The sequence below is a fragment of the Neomonachus schauinslandi genome, chromosome 1, assembly GCF_002201575.2.
Source record: "Neomonachus schauinslandi chromosome 1, ASM220157v2, whole genome shotgun sequence".
Classification (NCBI taxonomy): Eukaryota; Metazoa; Chordata; class Mammalia; order Carnivora; family Phocidae; genus Neomonachus; species Neomonachus schauinslandi.
Window position 1 is genome coordinate 145,280,254 of NC_058403.1, and position 20,202 is coordinate 145,300,455.

Consider the following 20,202-nt stretch of genomic DNA (forward strand, 5'->3'; position numbering starts at 1 on the left):
GTATTTTGTTAGATTCTAGGTTGCAGGATGATTCTCCTATAGTCATCTGTTATGCATAGTTTTCCATTCACATAGTGAAAAAGTCTCCATGGGTAGAAAAAGAGGAATCTAGAAGAATAAATAAAAGTAGTGTCATCTTCGGAGGACTTTTTGGTTTTGACATTGTAAAGTTAGGACTTTCTTAGTCCTCATCTTATTTATTGAAATTCTATGTTCCATTTATTTCTCTTGTAATGTTTTCAGCATTTTTTTTTTTTTACATGATACCCACTTTTAACATTTTCTTTCCTCTCCAGTGGATAAGTTACTATTTCTAAAAGACCAAGAGTGGAATGACTTTTTGCAGCAAGTGTGCTCACAGATTGACTCCACTGAGAAGAGCATGGGGGCCTCCCGAGCCAAGCTCAATCTCCTTTGCTATCTGTGTGTTGTGGCTGGACACCGGGACGTGGCCACCCGGCTCCTCCATTCCCCGCTGGTATGTAGTTTTGTTGTAAAGACTCCTTTCCTGGTCCTTGCAGTGTGCCTTTTGCATGTAACTTTTGTATTTCTGTTGAGATTAAAACGTTAGTGCTAAAATATTAATTTGATCTGATTACAGTGGAAAAAAATGATTTACCAAGATTATAGGTTTGCCAAAATTATTGTTTAATCCTCACGTCTGAAAGCAGTTGAATAGACAGTAATCATGAACTTTTTTTGTTGTCTCCTAGTGCAGGATTCACATTTCCATTGTCTACAGGTCAGATGTGTTAGTCACTTTCTGTGTCATTTCATGAATGAAATGTACATCTTATTTTTTTTAATTCTAGTTCCAGTTGCTAATCCAGCATTTGCGAATAGCTCCAAACTGGGATATGTAAGTATCATTTATATTTTAATAAATTATTCATTAATAGTTACAACATATTTATCAAAAGCACCTAGGTCCAAATTCTTATATACTGAAGTAATAGAATCGTAGGCAATCATAGGCATCCCAACTGCAAATTTAAAAAGATTTCAAAATAGGCCTTAAACTATTATAAATATAATTCTAGGAATATATAAACTACATCTGGACACTTTGTTACTGTTCCTCTTTTGAGTATTCTTTTTTTTTTTTTTTTTTAAGATTTTATTTATTTATTTGACAGAGACACAGCGAGAGAGGGAACACAAGCAGGGGGAGTGGGAGAGAGAGAAGCAGGCTTCCCGCCAAGCAGGGAGCCCGATGCGGGGCTCGATCCCAGGACTTTGGGATCATGACCTGAGCTGAAGGCAGACGCTTAATGACTAAGCCACCCAGGCGCCCCCTCTTTTGAGTATTCTTTATTAAACACTTGATCCCTGTGTTTTAGTTTTGCTTCCGGCAGAGTTTTCCCTTGTGACTCTATCTTTCCCTTACATGATGCATGACTTCCTCATAATGTTATTTAAAATCTAATGGGATTGTCCTCTGTAAGCTCCTGATGGAAGGATGTATATTTGCTTATTATGCAGGCAGTATACCATGGTGGAAAAACACATTAGATAAAGGTTAGAAGGCTCTGGGCTCTGGTGGCCAGTGAGACCAGGCCGGATGATTACCTCTTTCTGAGTCTCAGCTCCATGGTGGGAGAGGGGGGTCTGTGTGGGGCAATGGAATTGAATGGGCTTCGGATACAGACAGACCTGGGTGTGAATCACAGATCTGCTTTCTGGGCAAATTGCCTTAAGTGCTGAGCCTCATTTTCCTCAACTGTAAAATGGGGATAGTGTATCTACCTTGTAGATGTTAATAGTTAAACTTTGAACGCGGTAAGTACATGAGCTACTTTGCATGGTGCCTGATTCTTCCTGTGTGGGTGGTAGATGTTGGAGCATGGAGGTTGCAGTGGTTGTGCTTGGTATTCTTAAGCCTGCTTATCTTGTATTCTCTTTAGAGAAGCACACAAAAACATAAAGGTGAAGGGGTTTTGTGAAATGTGCTAATAGCAATTATTCTTCCATGTTGGTGAAATTTGGGGGAAACGAGGTATTCACAAAATGCTTTTTTTTTTTTTGCATAATTTTTATTATGCATCTTCTAAGGTAAAACTTGCCATTGCAAGTAGGATTTTTAGGTGATTTTTGAGCATGTAAAACTTTGAGAGGGTTTGTGGTGTGCTCACTAAAAAGAAACCAACGAAACCGACACTTCAGCTAAAACTTATATCCTTGAATGGGGTGCCCCCTGCTGACTTGTAAAAATAGACATTTTTTTTTATCCTTTCCAAGTACTGTTCCCCCCCGCCCCCATCTTTTAGATTGAAGCTTCATTATAAAACAGCTTGTGTTTGAGGAAAATGATAAATAATAAGGTACACAAATCCTCTCCTTAGAACCTTCTTTTATTGTCTTCCTCCATTCAAACATCAGTTCTCCCAGTGGGGCCTTCTCTGACCCAGGTCATATCCCCTTAACAGCGTATAAGGGTCCTCAACTTAGCTGGGGGATAACCACTGTTGAAGTAGATGTGTTTATTTCTTGGCTTTGTTCAGCATATAGAAAAACAAAATAGAATAACATGATAGAATGTTTTGTTTCTCCAAACTGAGGGTTGCTGGAGGGGAGAGAGGTGGGGGAGTGGGGTAACTGGATGATGAGCATTAAGGAGGGCACATGATGAAATGAGCACTGGGTGTTATATAAGACTGATGAATCACTGCTCTCTACCTCTGAAACTAATAATACATTATATGTTAATTGAATTTAAATAAAATTAAAAAATGTTTTGTTTCTTCTTATAACATATGTTACGTACTTTTTTTGAGAGCAGGAGAGGGAGAGAGAGAATCTTAAGCAGGTGCCACGCTCAGCACGACCCTGAGATCATGACCTGAGCCGAAATCAAGAGTCGGACGCTTAACCGACTGAGCCACCCAGGCACCCATATGTTATATATTTTTTAATGTCATCAACTATTTGTCTAGGATTTTTTTCAAGGTATGCCTTTTCTTTTATGCTAGGAATGCCTGATCATTTAATTTACCCTGTTCCCTATTTTTGGATAATATTATAACATTGTAAATAGTATGTTGATGAACATTTTTGTGTTTAAATCTTGGTGCCTGTTTGTTTTTTCTTTTTTTCCCTTAGGGCAGATTTATAGAATTAGAACAAATGAGTAGAAGGCAATAAATAGTTCTGCTACTTCTGATAAATTGCTTAAACATTCTTTAGAAACATTGTACTGACATGTATTCCCAGTTGATGTGTATAAAAATGCCCTTTTGTTAGAACTTTCAACAGTGGATGTTTATAAAATTTTGTATCCTTTGCCAGTCAACTTTATTGTGGTATATAATCCACATATAATAATGCATAATATTTTAAGAAACTGTATTAACTGTATTAACTGTGGGAATATACATCATATGAAATTGACCATTTTAGTAAGTATACAATTCAGTGGTTTCTGTACAACCATCATCACTATCAATTTCCAGAACTTTTTCATCATCCTAAACTGAAGCCATTACCCATTAAACTTCAGCTCCCTATTCCCCTTCTCCCAGTCCTGGTAAACTTTTATTCTACTTTTTGTTTCTATAAATTTGCTTATTCTATACCTAATATAATTGGATCGTACAACATTTTTCTTTTTGCAGCGGGCTTAATTCACTTAGCTTAACATTTTCAGAGTTCAGCCATGTTGTAGCATGTATCAGAAGGTCCTCCCTTTCTAAGGTTGATTAACATCCCCTAGATGTATATGCCACATTTTATCTTTTTACCTGTTGGATACTTAGGTTGGTTCTACCTTTGGTTATTGCAGATAATACTGCTATGAACATTGGTATACAAATATCTCTTTGAGTCTGTGCTGTCAGTTATTTTGGGTATATTGAATTTATTGTTGGGTTATTTGGTAATTCTATCTTTTCATTTCTTGAGGGGACATCATACTGTTTTCCACATCGCTATACTATTTTACATTCCCTCTAGCAGTGTACAAGGGTTCTGATTTCTCCACATCCTCTTCATCATCATTTTTTTTTTTTTTAAATAGTAGCTATCCTGATGGGTGTGAAGCTGTAAGTAAGTCATTGTGGTTTTGATTTGCATTTCACTGATGACTAGTAATGTTGAGCATCTTTTCATGTACTTACTGGCCATCTGTTTATCTCCTTTGGAGAAATGTCCGTTCATGTTCTTTGGCTCTTTTCTAATTGGGTTGTTTTATGTTGTTGATTTGTAAGAGTTCTTCATATCTTCTGGGTATTAACCCCTTGTCAGATTATGTGACTTGCAAATATTTTCTCCCATTCTGTGGGTTGCCTTTTCACTCTTGGTAGTGTCCTTTGAAACTCACATTTTCCACTTTTTCTTCTGTTGCCTGTGCTTTTAATGTCCTATGCAAGAATTCATTGCCAAATTCAATGTCTTAAAGCTTTTCATCTCTTCTAAGAGTTTTACAGTTTTAGCTTTTTTTTTTTTTTTTTAATTTATTTTTTGACAGAGAGAGAGAGACAGCGAGAGAGGGAACACAAGCAGGGGGAGTGGGAGAGGGAGAAGCAGGCTTCCCGCAGAGCAGGAAGCCCGATGTGGGACTCGATCCCAGGACCCTGGGATCATGACCTGAGCCGAAGGCAGACGCTAAACGGTTGAGCCACCCAGGCGCCCCTACAGTTTTAGCTTTTATATTTAGGTCTTTGATCCATTTTGAGTTAATTTTTGTATATGGTGTTAGGTAAGAGTTTGACTTCATTCTTTTGCATGTGCATATCCAGTTTTCCTAGCACCATTTGTTGAAAAGGCTTTCTTTTCCCATTGAATGGCACCCTTGTCGATAATCTTTTGACCAGATATGTGAGGGTTTATTTAGTCTAAATATCAGTCTTTATGCCAGTCCCACAGTGTCTTGATTACCACAGCTTTGTAATAGTTAAGTTTTGCAGTCAGAAGGTGTGAGACCTCCAACTTTTTTCTCTTTTTCAAGATTATGTTGCTTAGTTGGGGTCCCTTGGGAGTCATATAAAGTTTAGGAAGGATTTTCTGATTTTTGGTATCAGTTTGACAGTTGAATAAAGTAAAGTAAATGTTCATCATCAGTTTTTTAAATACAGTTTCTTTATTTGTGAATTTTTTGCTCTGTTTCACCTCTTAGTTGATTGGATTTCATTTTTTTCAGTAGTTTTTCTTTTTTTTTTTTTCCTTTTCTTTTCTTTCTTTTTTTATTAAAGATCTCTGAGTCTCTGCTTCTCTAGTTGTTACCTTCTCAAGACTTCCTCTCTGGTTTTAGGGTTTAGGCTTAGGGGGCTGACTGAGACCTTCTTTTGCCCTTGGGCTTGCTCACCCCTGTGCCATGCTTTGGAGTTTGCTCTCTCTGCATAGCTCTGGAAGACTTAAGGCTGACCTGTGTTTTTCTTCTTTATAGGTGACTAGTTTGATTGTTTTTCAGTGTCTGGATTTTTCTTTTTGTTCTAGGCCTGTGAAATTTTATTGGAATGTGTATTTCTTTTTACTAATTTGTTTTGGCAAATTAAGTCTAAGTGCTTCAGGCTTTCTTTAGCTTCCCTGTTTCCTTAGGATGTCTTCTGTGTTTCATCCTTTTTCTGCTCCTGAAAGTTCTATAGCATGGGTGTGGGATTTCCTATCTCTCTCTCTCTTTTTTTTTCTATTTTTTAAGATTTATTTATTTTAGAGAGAGAGAGAGAGCAGGAGGGACAGAGGGAGAGGGAGAGAGAATCTCAAGCAGACTCCACACTGAGCAGAGAGCCCAACACGAGGCTCGAATTCATGACCCTGAGATCATGACCGAAGCTGAAACCAAGAGTCAGATGCTTAACGGAGTGCGCCACCCAGGTGCCCCTCCTGTCTCTTGACTCTTCATTTTCTTTTGCTTTCTCACTCTTTTGTTGAGATATAATTTACATATCATAAAACTCATGTTTTTTGTTTGTATTGAGTTTATTTTTTAGAGCAGTTTTAAGTTACAGCAAAATTCAGAGGAAGGTACAGAGATTTCTCCTTTCCTTCCTGCCCCCACACAGGCTAGTCTCCCCTATTATCACCATCCCCCACTAGAGCAGTACTTTGATTAGAACTGATAAACCTACATTGGCACATTATAATCACCCATGGTTCATAGCTTACAGTACGGTTCACTCTTGGTTTTATATGTCCTTGGGTTCGGACAACTGTATAATGACCTGTATCATACAGAGTATTTTCATTGCCCTCAAAAATCTGTGCTCTGCCTATTCATCCCTCTGACAATCACTGAACTTTTACTTTCTCCATAGTTCCACCTTTTCCAGAATGCCCTACTGGGAATCCTACAATATTGGGATCCTACAATATGTAGCCTCAGATTGGCTTCTTTCACTTAGTAATATGCATTTAAGTTTCCTCCATCTCTTTTCATAGCTTGACAGCTCGTTTCTTTTTAGTGCCAAATATCTCCTTGTCTTCATGTACCACAGTTTATTCACATACTGAAGTATACCCTGGTTGCTTCCAAGTTTAGCGTTTATGAATAAAGCTGCTGTAAACACCATGTGGACATATGCTTTCAACTCCTTTGGGTAAGTCCCAAGGAGTATGATTGCTGGATCGGGTGGTAAGAGTATGTTTAGTTTTTAAGAAACTTCCAAACTGTCTTCCAAAGTGGCTGTACTATTTTGTATTCCCATCAACAATGAATGAGAGTTCCTGTTGCTCCATAGCCTTGCTAACATTTGGTGTTGTCAGTGTTTTGGATTTTGGCCATTCTTATGCGGGTATAGTAATATATTGTTTTAATTTGCATTTCCCTGATGACATATGATGTGGAGTGTTTTCTCGTATTTTTATTTGCCATCTGTTTATCTTTTTTGCCGAGGTATCTGCTAAGATCTTTGGCTCACTTTTTCATTGGGTTGTGTTCTTATTGTTGAGTTTTAAGAGGTCTTTGCGCATTTTGAAAGACAGTCTTACATCAGGTATGCCTTTTGTAGATACCTTCTTCCAGTCTGTGGCTTGTCTTTTCATTCTCCTGATGTTATCTTTCACAGAATAGTTTTTATTTAAATAAAGTCCAGGTTATTAATTATTTCTTTCATGGTCTGTGTCTTTGGTGGTTGTATCTAAAAAATCCTTGCCACACCTGAGGTTATGTAGGTTTTTTTTTTTCCCTATGTTACCTTCTAGCAGTTTTATACTTTGACATCTTAACATTTAGGTCTTTGATCTGTTTTGAATTTTTGTAAAGTGAGTAAGACCTGTTTCCAGATTCATTTTTTTTTTTTTTTTTGCATGTATGCTAGCACCATTTGTTGAAAAGACCGTCTTTGCTCCATTGTATTGTCTTTGTTCCTTTGTCAAAGATCCTTTAAGTATATTTGTGTGAGTCTATTTCTTAGTTCTCTGTTCTGTTTCATTGACCTTTTTGTTTATTCTTAATACCACACTGTCTTGATGACTAACTTTATAGTGAACCTTGATGAAGTCTGGTGGCATCAGTCCTCCAACTTTGCTCTTCTTTGTCAATATTGTGTTGGCTATTTTGGATCTTCTATCTGTCCATATAAACCTTTAGAATCACTGTATCAATATTCATAAAATAACTTGCTGGGATTTTGTTTGGAATTCTATCGAATCTCAGGATCACACTGGGAGGAACTGACATCTGGACAATATTGAGTTGCCTTATCCATGAATATGTAATAACCTCTCTATTTTCTTAGTTTTTTGATTTCATTAATCATAGTTTTGTAGTTTCTGATATAGTCCTGTATATATTTTGTTAAATTTATTCATAAGTATTTCATTTTGGGTGTTAATGTAAATGGTGTCTTGTTTTTAATTTCATATCTCACTTGTTCATTGCTGGTATATAGGGAAGTGATTGACTTTTATATGTTAACCTTGTACTGCACCTTGCCATAATCACTACTTCCTGGAGGTTTTTTATTTGGGCAAGGGGGGAAGGGGAGTCAATTCTTTAGGATTTTCTACAGATAGTTATGTCCTATGTGAACAAAGACAGCTTTATTTCTTCCCTATTAATCTGTCTACCTTTTGTTTCTTTTTCTTTTCTTATTGCATTAGCTAGAGCTTTCAGTATGATATTGAAGAGTGGTGGTGAGAGGCAGCAGACTTGCCTTGTACCTGATCTTAGTGGGAAATTTTTGAGTTTTTCAGTTTTAAGTAGGATATTGGTTGTAGGTTTTTTGTAGATAGTCTTTATCAAGTTGACGAAGTTCCCCCTCTATTTCTAGTTTACTAAGAGTTTTTATCATGAATGGGTCTTAGGTTTTTGTCAAATGCTTTTTCCTCATGTATTGATATGATTCTGTGATTTTTTTTTCTTTTTATTTGTAGATGTGATGGAAATTCTTTTTTAAAAACTGTAAATTCAGTGGTTATTAGCATATTCACAAAGTTGTGCAACCGTCACCATTATCTAATTACAGAACATTTTCATCATCCAATGAAACCCCATATCCATTGCCCCTGTCCCTCTGGTCCCTGCAAACCACTAATCTACTTTCTGTTATAGATTTACCTATTTTGAATATTTCATATAAATGAAATATACAAAATGTATTTAATTTTTATGTGGCCTCTTTCACTTAGCATACTGTTTTCAGGATTTATCAATGCTGTAGTATGTATCAGTACTTCATTCTTTTTATGACTGGATAATGTTCCATTGTACGATAGTATCATATTTTGTTTATCCATTCTTGATGAACACTTGGGTTGTTTCCAAATTTGGCTTTTATGAATGATGCTGCTGTGAACATTTGTGCACAAGGTTTTATGTGAATATGTTTTCATTTCTCTTGGATATATACATAGTAGTGGAATTGTTGGGTCATATAGTAATTCTTTGTTCAGCCTTTTGAAGAACTGCCAGACTTTGTGTTCTTCCCTGATTTTATCTTTGAGCTTTCAGGTTTGATATTTATCCCTGCTCATTTTATTCTTTTATTTTTATTTTTTTAAAGATTTTATTTATTTATTTGACAGAGAGAGACACAGCGAGAGAGGGAACACAAGCAGGGGGAGTGGGAGAGGGAGAAGCAAGCTTCCTGCTGAGCAGGGAGCCTGATGCGGGGCTCGATCCCAGGACCCTGGGATCATGACCTGAGCCGAAGGCAGACGCCTAATGACTGAGCCACCCAGGCACCCCCCTGCTCATTTTATTCTTGAGGATCTCTATTTTAACAATCATATGAAACAATTTTTTTTCATTGTATTCTGATTCTTTAGCAGCCCGTATTGGTCTATAATGTATTTTTGAATTTGAGGACAGATTGTAGGATTATAAAAATTCTGTTTTGGAACAGAATTTAGGGTTATAAATATTATGACTAATATTTAGGGTTTAACAGTAGGATTATACAAGTTCTATTCTTATCTCCTTAGCCTGTGGGTCACTTCTTTTTCATCACGGTCTTGCTTTTTAGTGCTGTTAGTTCCTCAAATTCTTGGTGGTCTTTGGTACTTATTTATATTATGAATAAATGGTTAAGTTGATCAGTATAGAAGTTGGCAATACAAATTTTCCCTATGCTTCTCTAAGTCTGTTTCTCCAGCAACTTCTTTAAAGTAAAGGGCGGGCATGTGAGTGGTGATGCCTGTTGGCTGGTTGACTTACATGTTGGGAGCCCAGCTGCCTAAAGAGCAGGTAGGCAGGCTGGAGGCCTACTCAAGAGTTGCCAGGATGGGTTTTTCTTTGGGATGGAGCTGGCTTTCCTCCACTAACCCTCTTTTCCACTCTAGTATCTGCTGTAGAGGACCACAGTCTCTGGTTCCCACATCCACATCTGTATCCAACCTTAGGGTAGATTGCTTACTATAGGAATAATTTTCCATTTTTATCCTGGAGGCCAGGACTGTAGGGTTTATTTTGTGTACCAAGGAGGGAGATGGCAAGGCAGCAGGAGGACCTGGTTGGCCCACTTGTTCATTGTGCAGTTTTGTAATCTGGTGATCGTCCAATGGCTCATCTCATCTTTGCCTTCTGTTTTAGTTTACTCTGAGTCTCTAGGGGCTTCCTTGGGAAGATCTGTCTTTATCTGTGGTTCTTAGGGATTTCTTCTGTTCATTTTCTGTCAATATGATTTCCTCTATGCTTGTCATCTGGGATTTCCTCAAACATTTTGGTCTACTTTCAGCCCTTCTTTCTGTTTCCATTTATCATTTAATTATAAATTATGTTTTCTTTTAGCAGACTCTTGACAGAACAGAAAGGTGGGTGTCCGTGTCCAGTCTTCTATGTAAAGCAGAAAAACGTCTTAAGTTTCAACTTGTGCTTTTGTGTTGATTGTGATTGTGCCTGGTGGACATTTTCAGTTTTCATTTGACACATAAGATATACAGAAGTGCTTCTGAATTTACAAATGTTTAGGTTTTTTGTTTTTTTGCTTTATATTTGCTATTTCACTTTTATAACATAATATGTTCTATAGAATTTCAGCCTTTGAGGATTCTGTGCGTTTATCTTTGAGGTCTAATACGAAATCTTTTTTTTTTTTTTAATATATATTTTATTTATTTATTTGAGAGAGAGAGAGAGATAGTGAGAGAGCACAAGTGGGGAGGAGAGGGAGAAGCAGGCTCCCCGCAGAGCAGGGAGCCCGATGTGGAACTCGATCCCAGGACCCCGGGATCATGACCTGAGCCAAAGGCAGATGCTTAACTGACTGAGCCACCCAGGCGCCCAATACGAAATCATTTTTAAAAATGTTATTAATGTAGTAAGTGATGTGGTAATAGTAGCTAACCCATACAGCACATATTAGATGTCGGACAACATGGTAATTTCTTCACGTGGATTATCTCTTTTGATTCTTTGAACAACTTGAGGTACATATTGTATGTAATCAGTCCTATTTAACATAAAAGTAACCAGGCACATGAAGGATGAGTACCCCCCCCTTTCCCCCCTCCCCCCTTCCCCCCTCTTTCCTCCCCTTCGTTGGGGGGACAAGGCTGGGCCCAGGACATTTCATTCCAGAGTAATAAAAACTGCCCTATCCCACCTCTCACTGAGTAAGTGTGGTCACTGTAGATTGTAGTAAGTTTGGTATATACATCTGTTACTTTGACCTTGCTAGTTTTATTATGACTGCTTGTACACATGTATTCACTGTAGCCTCCTTGCTGTGCTTGGAAGAGAAGAAGGTTGAAGTTTCCCATTACTCTTGGGTGTTCTTTGTTACATGGTGTATAACAATACCCTTTGTAGGTTATATTACTTTTAGTTTACAAGGAATCTTTTTCTCATTTAGTGATGTTAGCCTTAAATTTTTTTTGAGATTTATATTGAAAACCCTGTTCACTTTTGTTTATCTTGTGCAGTCGTATATTCACTCCTTTCCTATTAATATGTTTAGTTACCTTATATTTGATGTCGATGTTCTATTCATTCAACAAACATTTATTGAGGGCCTTCTTGATGCAAGGGACTGTCTTGGAGTTGGCATTGGTGAGCAGTACCAAGCCTTGCAGTCACGGCCTTCTAGGCTGGTGGGGGACACAGATAATAAACAAGTAAATACATGAAGAAGGAACTACATTTTAGATCTACTCTGTCTAATGTGGTAGCCACTAGCCATATGTGGTTATTAAAATTTTTTTTTTTTAAAGATTTTATTTATTTATTTGAGAGAGAGAATGAGATAGAGAGAGAGAGCATGAGACAGGGGAGGGTCAGAGGGAGAAGCAGACTCCCTGCTGAGCAGGGAGCCCGATGCGGGACTCGATCCTGGGACTCCAGGATCATGACCTGAGCCGAAGGCAGTCGCTCAACCAACTGAGCCACCCAGGTGCCCTTAAAATTTTTTTTTTAAAGATTTTATTTATTTATTTGACAGAGAGATAGCAAGAGCAGGAACACAAGCAGGGGGAGTGGGAGAGGGAGAAGCAGGCTTCCTGCCGAGCAGGGAGCCTGATGTGGGACTCGATCCCAGGACCCTGGGATCATGACCTGAGCCAAAGGCAGACGCTTAACAACTGAGCCACCCAGGCGCCCTGGTTATTAAAATTTAAATTTAAAAGTAATTCCACAAAAAATTAGTTCTTCACTTGTACCAGCTATATTTTAAGTGCTCAATAGTCACATGTAACCAATGGATACTCTTTTGAACAATGAAGATATGGAACATAATCTGTCCTTGCATGAAGATTATTTGCCAGTACAATTTTGGATAATGTCGTGAATATGGGGACACTTCTGAGATACAGTGTAACGGGACACTAGGGGCATCCAAAGTGGTGGCATTTAAGAAGAAAGCGGATTATGAGAAGAAGTCCATTTTTTGAGGGCATCGTATATAGGATATAGTTGTATGTAAGTATTTGGTATAAACTGAAAAATGTTTTTATTACTTTAAATAGTTTATAACTTAAAACTAAGAATTTTAAGATCGTGTATTATCTTTTGTTCTGATAGGATCGTTTCTGGCGAGATTGGGGAAAATAGCATGTTGTAATACATTTTTCTTTTAGTTCTTTTAGTTATTTACTTTTGTAGATTGAAAAAACAGATTAGTGTTTCGTAAGTACTTTGGGCTTGTCCTTGAACCAAGATAAGTTTTTGCTTTGCATCCCCTTAATTCAGTAGTCAGTTTTTGATAATGTTATATTTTTATTTTTTTATGTTCAGTTAGCCAGTATATAGTACATCATTAGTTTTTGATGTATTCAGTGATTCATTAGTTGCGTATAACACCCAGTTCTCATTGTAAAAAAATTTAGAAGTTAATCCATCTATCCCTTGAAATTGCACACATGTGGAAATTGAAGGATAGTTGACTTGGCTGTGGTCACAAAATGGGTCAGTGGCAGAGCAGTGAGTAGATGCTTTTTCTTGTAACTTTTGGTCCAATGCCCTACCAAATCTTTTTCAAAATGATCACTTTTAAAGTATAATCTTTTTAAGACAGTCTCTTCAACACATGGTGTTGGGAAAACTGGGCAGCCACATGCCAAACAATGAAACTGGACCACTTTCTTACACCAAATACAAAAATAAACTCAAAATGGATTAAGGGCTTAAATGTGAGACCTGAAACCATAACAATCCTAGAAGTGAGGACAGGCATTGATGTATCTGACATCAGCCATAGGAACGTTTTTCTAGATATGTCACCTGAGGCAAGGGAAATAAAATAAAAAATAAACTATGGGGATTACATCAAAATAAAAGCTTCTGCACAGTGAAGGAAACAAAACTAAAAGGCAACCTATGGAATAGGAGAAGATATTTGCAAATGACCTACCGATAAAATTTATATAACTCAACACCCAGAAAACAAATAATCCAAATAAATGGCAGAAGACATGGACAGACATTTCTCTGAAGAAGACATTGGGATGACCAACAGACACATGAAAAGATGTTCAGCATCACTGATGATCAGGGAAATGCAAATCAGAACTAAGGAGATACCACCTCACACCTGTCAGAATGGCTAAAATCAACAAGAAACAAGTGCTGGTGAGGATGTGGAGAAAGGGGAACCCTCCGGCACTGTTGTTGGGAATGCAAGCTGGTACAGCCACTCTGGAAAACAGTATGGAGGGTCCTCAAAATATTAAAAATAGAACTACCCTATGATCCAATAATTACACTACTATTTACCAGAGAATACAAAAACACTAATTCAAAGGGATATATGCACCCGTGTGTATTTTGCAGAATTATTTACAGTAGCCAAACTGTCGAAGCAGCCCAAGTGTCCATTGATAGATGAATGGATAAAGAAGACATAATGCAATACTATTCAGCCATAAAGAAGAATGGAATCTTGCCATTTGTGACAATATGGATGGAGCTAGAGTATAATGTTAAGCAAAATAAGTCAGCCAAAGAAAGACAAAAACCATATGATTTCACTCATATATGGAATTTAAGAAACAAACAAATCAAAAAACAGACTCTTAACTATAGAGAACAAACTGATGGTTACCAGAGAGGAGGTGGGTGGGGGGGATGGGTGAAATAGGTGGTGAGGATGAAGGAGTGTACTTGTGATGTGCACCGGGTGTTGTATGGAAGTGTTGAATCACTATATTGTACACCTGAAACTTATAAAACACTGCATGGTAAGTATACTGGAATTAAAATTTAAATAACAGTATAATGTTTTTTATTTAGAGGCAGGATGCTAGTCATACAAATGCCTAGGACTTCTTTAATTTGTATATGTTAAGAGATTTGAATGGCTAATTCAAGAAGTGTTGAAATCCATAAGAATTATGTCTGTCTGTTAGAGTTCTGACAACATCAGCACTTTCCTGTGGTCCTTCTCAGAGTTGTTTCCCTCCATGGGTCCTGTGTAGTTTATTTTACTACTATTTTATTTATTTTAGAACCTGAAAAGCTAGAGATACTCTGGCTGGTGTACACACTAATTAGTCCAGAGAACATGCAAGCATCAATATGAATACAGTGCTCAAAAAAAAAAAAAAAGATACGGTTGTCATCAACTCACATGTCCAACTTTTCTCCAGTTAAAAAAAACTTATGACTAAACTTTAACAAATCATCTGTAAATGATATTTAATAATTTATTGACCCTATTTTCTGTTGGATAATGATACAGAAACACCTCACTAAAACTAGTAGTTTTTGGAACAATATTTGTAAGATCTAGGATTGTAAAAATTTCTGTAAAAGTGGGTATATAAATATGTTTAACTGTTCTGATATTTTTTACCACTTATATATAAAATCCTTGGTCTACTAATAAGTAGGACATAACCTTTGCCAAATACTGCTGTACTCAGAAGTAAAAGGGTTAATTACATTTTTTTCTCCTCTCTGGTTAAGGCCTTTCAAAAATTTTATTTTGTATTTTACTACGAAAGCCCACCTTGTTCAACTTGAGTCACTATTACAGACGGTCCTGCAGAGGGCATTGCTGTTCTTGTCTCTTCATGTACACAAGGGCCATATACGTGGAGGAGTGAATGCTCACCCCATTTTTATCTTATCTTAATGCTCATAATTGTGAAACATAACTAACTAGGGTTGGCTACTTGGGTCTCTAACTCTCCTCTTCAGAGCTTATTTTTCTCCATTTACAGACGGGCCAAGGTTGCTCGGGTGATTGGTTTACTGGCCTCGCACACAACTGAGCTCCAGGAAAATACACCTGTTACTGAGGTAATTCTCTTTTATGACTGGAATGTTATGAATGACAAAAAAAAGGTTGTTCCTGATTTGTAATTTAGAACACGCAGCTTTCATTGACCTTCACTTAAGTTTTCTTTGTGCAGTTGTGGCAATTATAAAATAACCTCAGTAGACCCTTAGGCGTAAACACAGCCACACATTTACAACCTATTCTGTTATTAAAGGTGATATGGTGGAGTTAAAAGGCTTGTGGGCTCTATTCATCATTATTTCAAGAATTTTTGGATAACCCTTATTTCATTACTAGTTTTCTTGTAGTCTACCCAACATTTTATTATACCTAATTTATTTCCTAGTTGAAACACAGCTCACAATTCTGATTAAAATCCTTTTCACCCTGAATTTAGTGTTTTCATCCTCACCAGTTGTCAGTTATTTCTGACAACAATGCCAGTATTTAATGGCCATGCATACTTGAAAGGTATTTTGAAATATCAGGCATTTATTTCAAGTACTGATAATGGGAAGTGTTTCTTTGTTAATTAGTAAATCTAAGTCCCATCAAGTGAATGCTACCATTGAACTGCCTTTTTGAGCATCCTTTATCCTTGGACTAGGGGAGTGTCAAGCGTCGAAATAGGCGAAAAGAACCAAGGCTTTTAAGGGCAAGGGCAATAACTCTTGAAGGAAGGAGAAAGTGGGGAGAAGGAAGTGGGAAGAAGAGGGGATTTTTATAGAGCCAGAACCTGGTGGTGTGGTATTTGGGGCTTTAGGAGGAATTGTTTAGCCAAGTATTGTCCAATAGAACTTTCTGTAGCAATGGAAAATGTTCTGTAACTTTGCTGTCCAGTACCTCAGCCATTTGCTGAGATGGCATCCCAGTTAGCCCTGGTCTGAGTGGACGTGAACGGACAGTTAATTTAAGGTCCCTGCATTTCCTTTGCTTTTAATTCCTTCCCTATTTCCTGGAAACTGTGAGATCTCTGCGGAGATCTACAGGAAATGTCACTAAGTCTAACCTTTTTCTTGTTTTTATGGGACCAAGAAGAATGAATTGTGACCTATGCAACCCCTGATGGTACCCAACTTGGCTATCAGAGATGTATAAATTTGATTTTTCTTTTTAAGACCAAGCAGATTAGGGTGGTATCACTAAGCAGAGAGGCTTTTAGCTCATAAGTGGGGGGCTTCTTCTGATGACTCAGAGGAAGAGTTTCCAGTGAAACAGAGTGGTACTGTAGGAGATGGAAGAGAAGTTAAAGAAAATTCTAAGACAAAGTCCTGACATTCTAGAGGGCATTCCTAGATAATCAAAACAGGCAGTCAGTGCTCAGGAGCAGTGTGCCATGAAGAGTGAGCCCCTGAAGATGTAAAATATGACTGTTGAATTAAAATGTTCAGTAGGTGCCATGATGAGTAGGTTGAATACTTTAGGAAGCTGAGTTAGTGGATTTGAAGATCAGCTGGATGAATTCTTTTAGGATTCAGAAGGAAAAGAGAAAGGTTAAAAATTATTAACTAAAAAAGAATGGAAGAGAGTTCCAGAAGATCTGTTCTGCTGTCCAGTATGGCAGACACTAGCCCAAAATGACTATTGGGCCTTTGAAAAGCAGGTAGTCTGAATTGAGATGAGCTGAATACCAGATTTTGAAGACTCAACAGGGGGGTGGAGGGGGGGGGGAAGCATCTCACCTGTAAATTTTTTATAGATTACATTTTCAAATGACAATATTTTGGATATATTTGGATAAATACATTATTACAATTAATTTCACTTTTTATTTTTTGCTGTGGCTCCTGGAAAATTTTAAATTACCTTTGTGGCTTGAATTGTATTTCTATCGGACTTGTCTAAGATAAACATAATGGGATTTCAAGGAGAGATCAAAGCAAACATTCATGAAAGAAATAATAGAAGAAAATTTCACCCTGAGCTGAAGAAAGACTCAATCTTTAGATGAAAGGTTTCACCAAATGTCAGGCAAGATACTGAAAAAAGATGCACATTTAGACCTATCCTGGTGAAATTTGTAATTACAAAGAGAAAAAGAAAACCAAAATTCAGGTTATAAACAAACAAAAGCGAATTAGACTTGCATATAATTTATTTGTAACACTACAAGCTGAAGATATGGAAAACAATAGGAATAGAACAACACTTAAGGGATCGTGTGACCTTAAATTTCTCTGTGCAGCCATCTTATTGCCTGCTTGTGAGGACAAAAGGAAGACTTTTTCAGAAATTCAGAGACTCAGTCTTAATTTCACCAACATATAGCTGCCTATAACCAAATTTTCAGGTAGAGAAGAAGGACACATAAACAATGAATCCATTAACATTTAAATCCAAATAATAGCTGTTAATGTGATGTGTAACCTGGAAAAAAGAGATTCTTGAAAAAGAATGTATATACTGTGAAAAAATTAATGGTAGCATGGAAGTAAATTCTACATTGGTTTAGAAGATCTGGAAGGGGGAGAGAAGGGAATAGGAAAGGACAAGACAAATCATTGTTGTTCTTTTACTAATTGAACATTTATTGAGTATCTCTTATGGGCATGGCAGTGTGTTATGTGCAGGAAAACCATTACTCCAGGCAGGTTCTTATCTTGTTCTAGAAGAAATTCATAGATACTGTTTTATTAATTGTATTGATACTCTTTTGTTCCTTGTTGAACAAATATTTATCAGTGGCTGTGTATATACAAGGTACTGTCTAGGTACCAAGGTACAATGTTGAGCAAGAGAGAGCAAAATCCCTGTTCTGATGGAGTCCATGTTCTAGTGTGAGGAAAGAGAGAGCGAGCGAGCAGAAATGTAGTGTTAGGTGGTGATAGATGCAATGAAAAAGATAAAAGTAGGCTAGTGGTGTTTGGGGAGGATGAGGTGGTGGTGGCACCATTTTAGATGGGTTGGTCAGGGAAAGCCTTGGAGAGGAACATCCAAGCAGAGACCTGAAAGGGATCGGGGGAACGCTTCCCTCAGTTGGGGGAAGGGTGAACAGCAGGTGCAAAGGATTGGCGATGGAAGAGTGGTTGGCATGTTTCCAGGAACAACACGGAGGTTATGTAGCTGGAACTGAGCGAGAGGGAGACTCAGGAGGACGACACAGGAGATGAAGTTAGTGAGCTAGCCAGGGGCTACGTCATCCCAAGCCTTGTCGTAAGCCCTGGTCAGAATTGGGACTTTATTCTGAATGAGATGGGAAGCGATTGGAGGAATTTGAGCAGAGGAGAGCCTCGATGTGGCTTATGTTTGAAGAGGATCACTGTGTTACAAGGACAGGGGCAAGATAGACTCAGAGAGACCACTTTAAGAAGAGCCTGTGGTAGTTCAGGTGAGGGGTGATGGTGACTTGGACCAGGTTCGTAGTGGTAGATGCAGTAAAAAATGATTTTATTCTGGATATATGCTTTCTTTCTGGATAGATTTCAAAGTGTTGACAGATTGGCGGATTGCTGTGCTATTTGAAGGCAGACTTTAGTAACTAGGTCTGGCCAATATAAATTCTAAAATTAAATATGAAAAGTACTGAGGCATTAGAGAAATACAAATCAAAACCAAAATGAAATACCGAGAGAGTCACTAGATTGGCAAAAATGAAAAAGCCTCACAATCCTAAATGTTAGTGAAAGTACTGAGCAGAAGGAAGGCTTGTATGCTGCTGGTGGGTGTGTAACTGGCCACAGCCACTCTGGACTGAGGACATCTTTACTCTGTAAGCCAGAATCCCCTACCTTGTAACCCAGTGTACCAAGTGACATGTTCAATAATGTATATTACCAGCATTATTTGTAACAGCCCTAAGTGTGAAATAACTGGTATACTTATCAACAGTAGAAAGGACAAAGTGTGTCACATTCACACAATGGGATGCTAAGTAGCATTGTGAATAATGAACCCCAGATTTGAGCAGCAAGCCTGAATGAGTCTCCTGGTCATGGGCTGTTGTCCTAGACATCAGTAGGGACATTTCCTGGGGAAAGATTGATCTACAGATTCAGAAATGTCCAGGGGCTATGAAGGTTCTTGTTCAGAGGGTCAGCTCCCTCTTGATGCTGGACATCATGAAGGAGAGGCGGATGTAGGTAGAAGTCATGGAAGGTGTGGAGGTGAGGGGTGCCTTGTCGCAGAATCCGGGAAGACGGGCTGGAGGCCAAGGCTGGAACTGAGAGGTTGCCCGCACCCCCGTGGTGTCCTTGTGCTTGAGGCTCCATGTGGCAGTGACTGCAGATAGTATATTGTGCTGCTGTAGGAATTCCCGTGGGTTTGGGCAGAAGGCCTCTGCAGTAACTGGGGACCTGTCAGTCACCCCGAGTGATGTGTCAGCTCACCCCCCTGGCTCCATGCCTGTGGCTTGTCCCCCTGGCAATTGCTGTTGCTGCCGCCGCCGAGAGTGTTTGGTGGGGCAGTTCAGGAAGCGTCCTTGTCTCTGTGTGCACTCAGGTTGTTCATTAGCCTGTGCTTGCCTCCCTTCAGAGACTGGGTACCTCGTGTTCTCAAAATACTGCCCAACTCCTGTTGCTGTTCCTTATTAAACAATTGCATTCTCGATGCTGCCTCCACTGACAGGGGAGAGATGGGTGTTAATTCCTGAGGTTCTGGTGTCCTTCATTCATGTACTGTTCTTTTCTGGGTGTTTGCTGATGTTTTATTAATTTGAAATGAAACTTGGGAAAAATTATACTTATTAAAAAAAATGCAGTAGTGTGTCATGTGTTATCTGGGAAACTTCTGAATTATGCATATTGTGAACTAAGTTCCTTTGGATAATGAGAAGTTCACAGAGTAACCTGAAATTGTGCTGGGTGCTCCTGATGATGCCATCTTCTCTTCTGTTACTTCTCACACTTTTTCATTCTTAATTCCGGCTGTGAGCAGTTGGTTGTGACAATTAAAGCAGCCACTAGAGGGCACTCAAACACTGGAAACAAAGTTTGACAAGTTTAAGAATTTCTTTCCACTTAAGAGGAAGCTGACTTAACAGGTATACCGTGTAGTGTTTCATCTTTTCCCTGGTTTTTGGAGTTTTTACTGCATGGCATATAGTTTTATTCCATTACCGATTATTACCATTTGAGATTAATGAACACCATGGCAGCCTATCCAGAAAAATGCAGTCATT

At 38.2% G+C, this 20,202-nt stretch overlaps 1 protein-coding gene across 1 annotated transcript in view; it reads left to right on the forward strand.

Moving 5' to 3' along the window:
• The window catches only part of ULK4 (unc-51 like kinase 4), a 607,678-nt gene that overhangs the window by 42,042 nt on the left and 545,434 nt on the right, over positions 1-20,202 (forward strand). Inside the window, exons 15-17 of the mRNA XM_044912620.1 lie at positions 297-478; positions 813-859; positions 15,028-15,106. Of these exons, the coding sequence (XP_044768555.1) occupies positions 297-478; positions 813-859; positions 15,028-15,106 (308 nt within the window). The remainder of the gene's footprint in view (positions 1-296; positions 479-812; positions 860-15,027; positions 15,107-20,202) is intronic.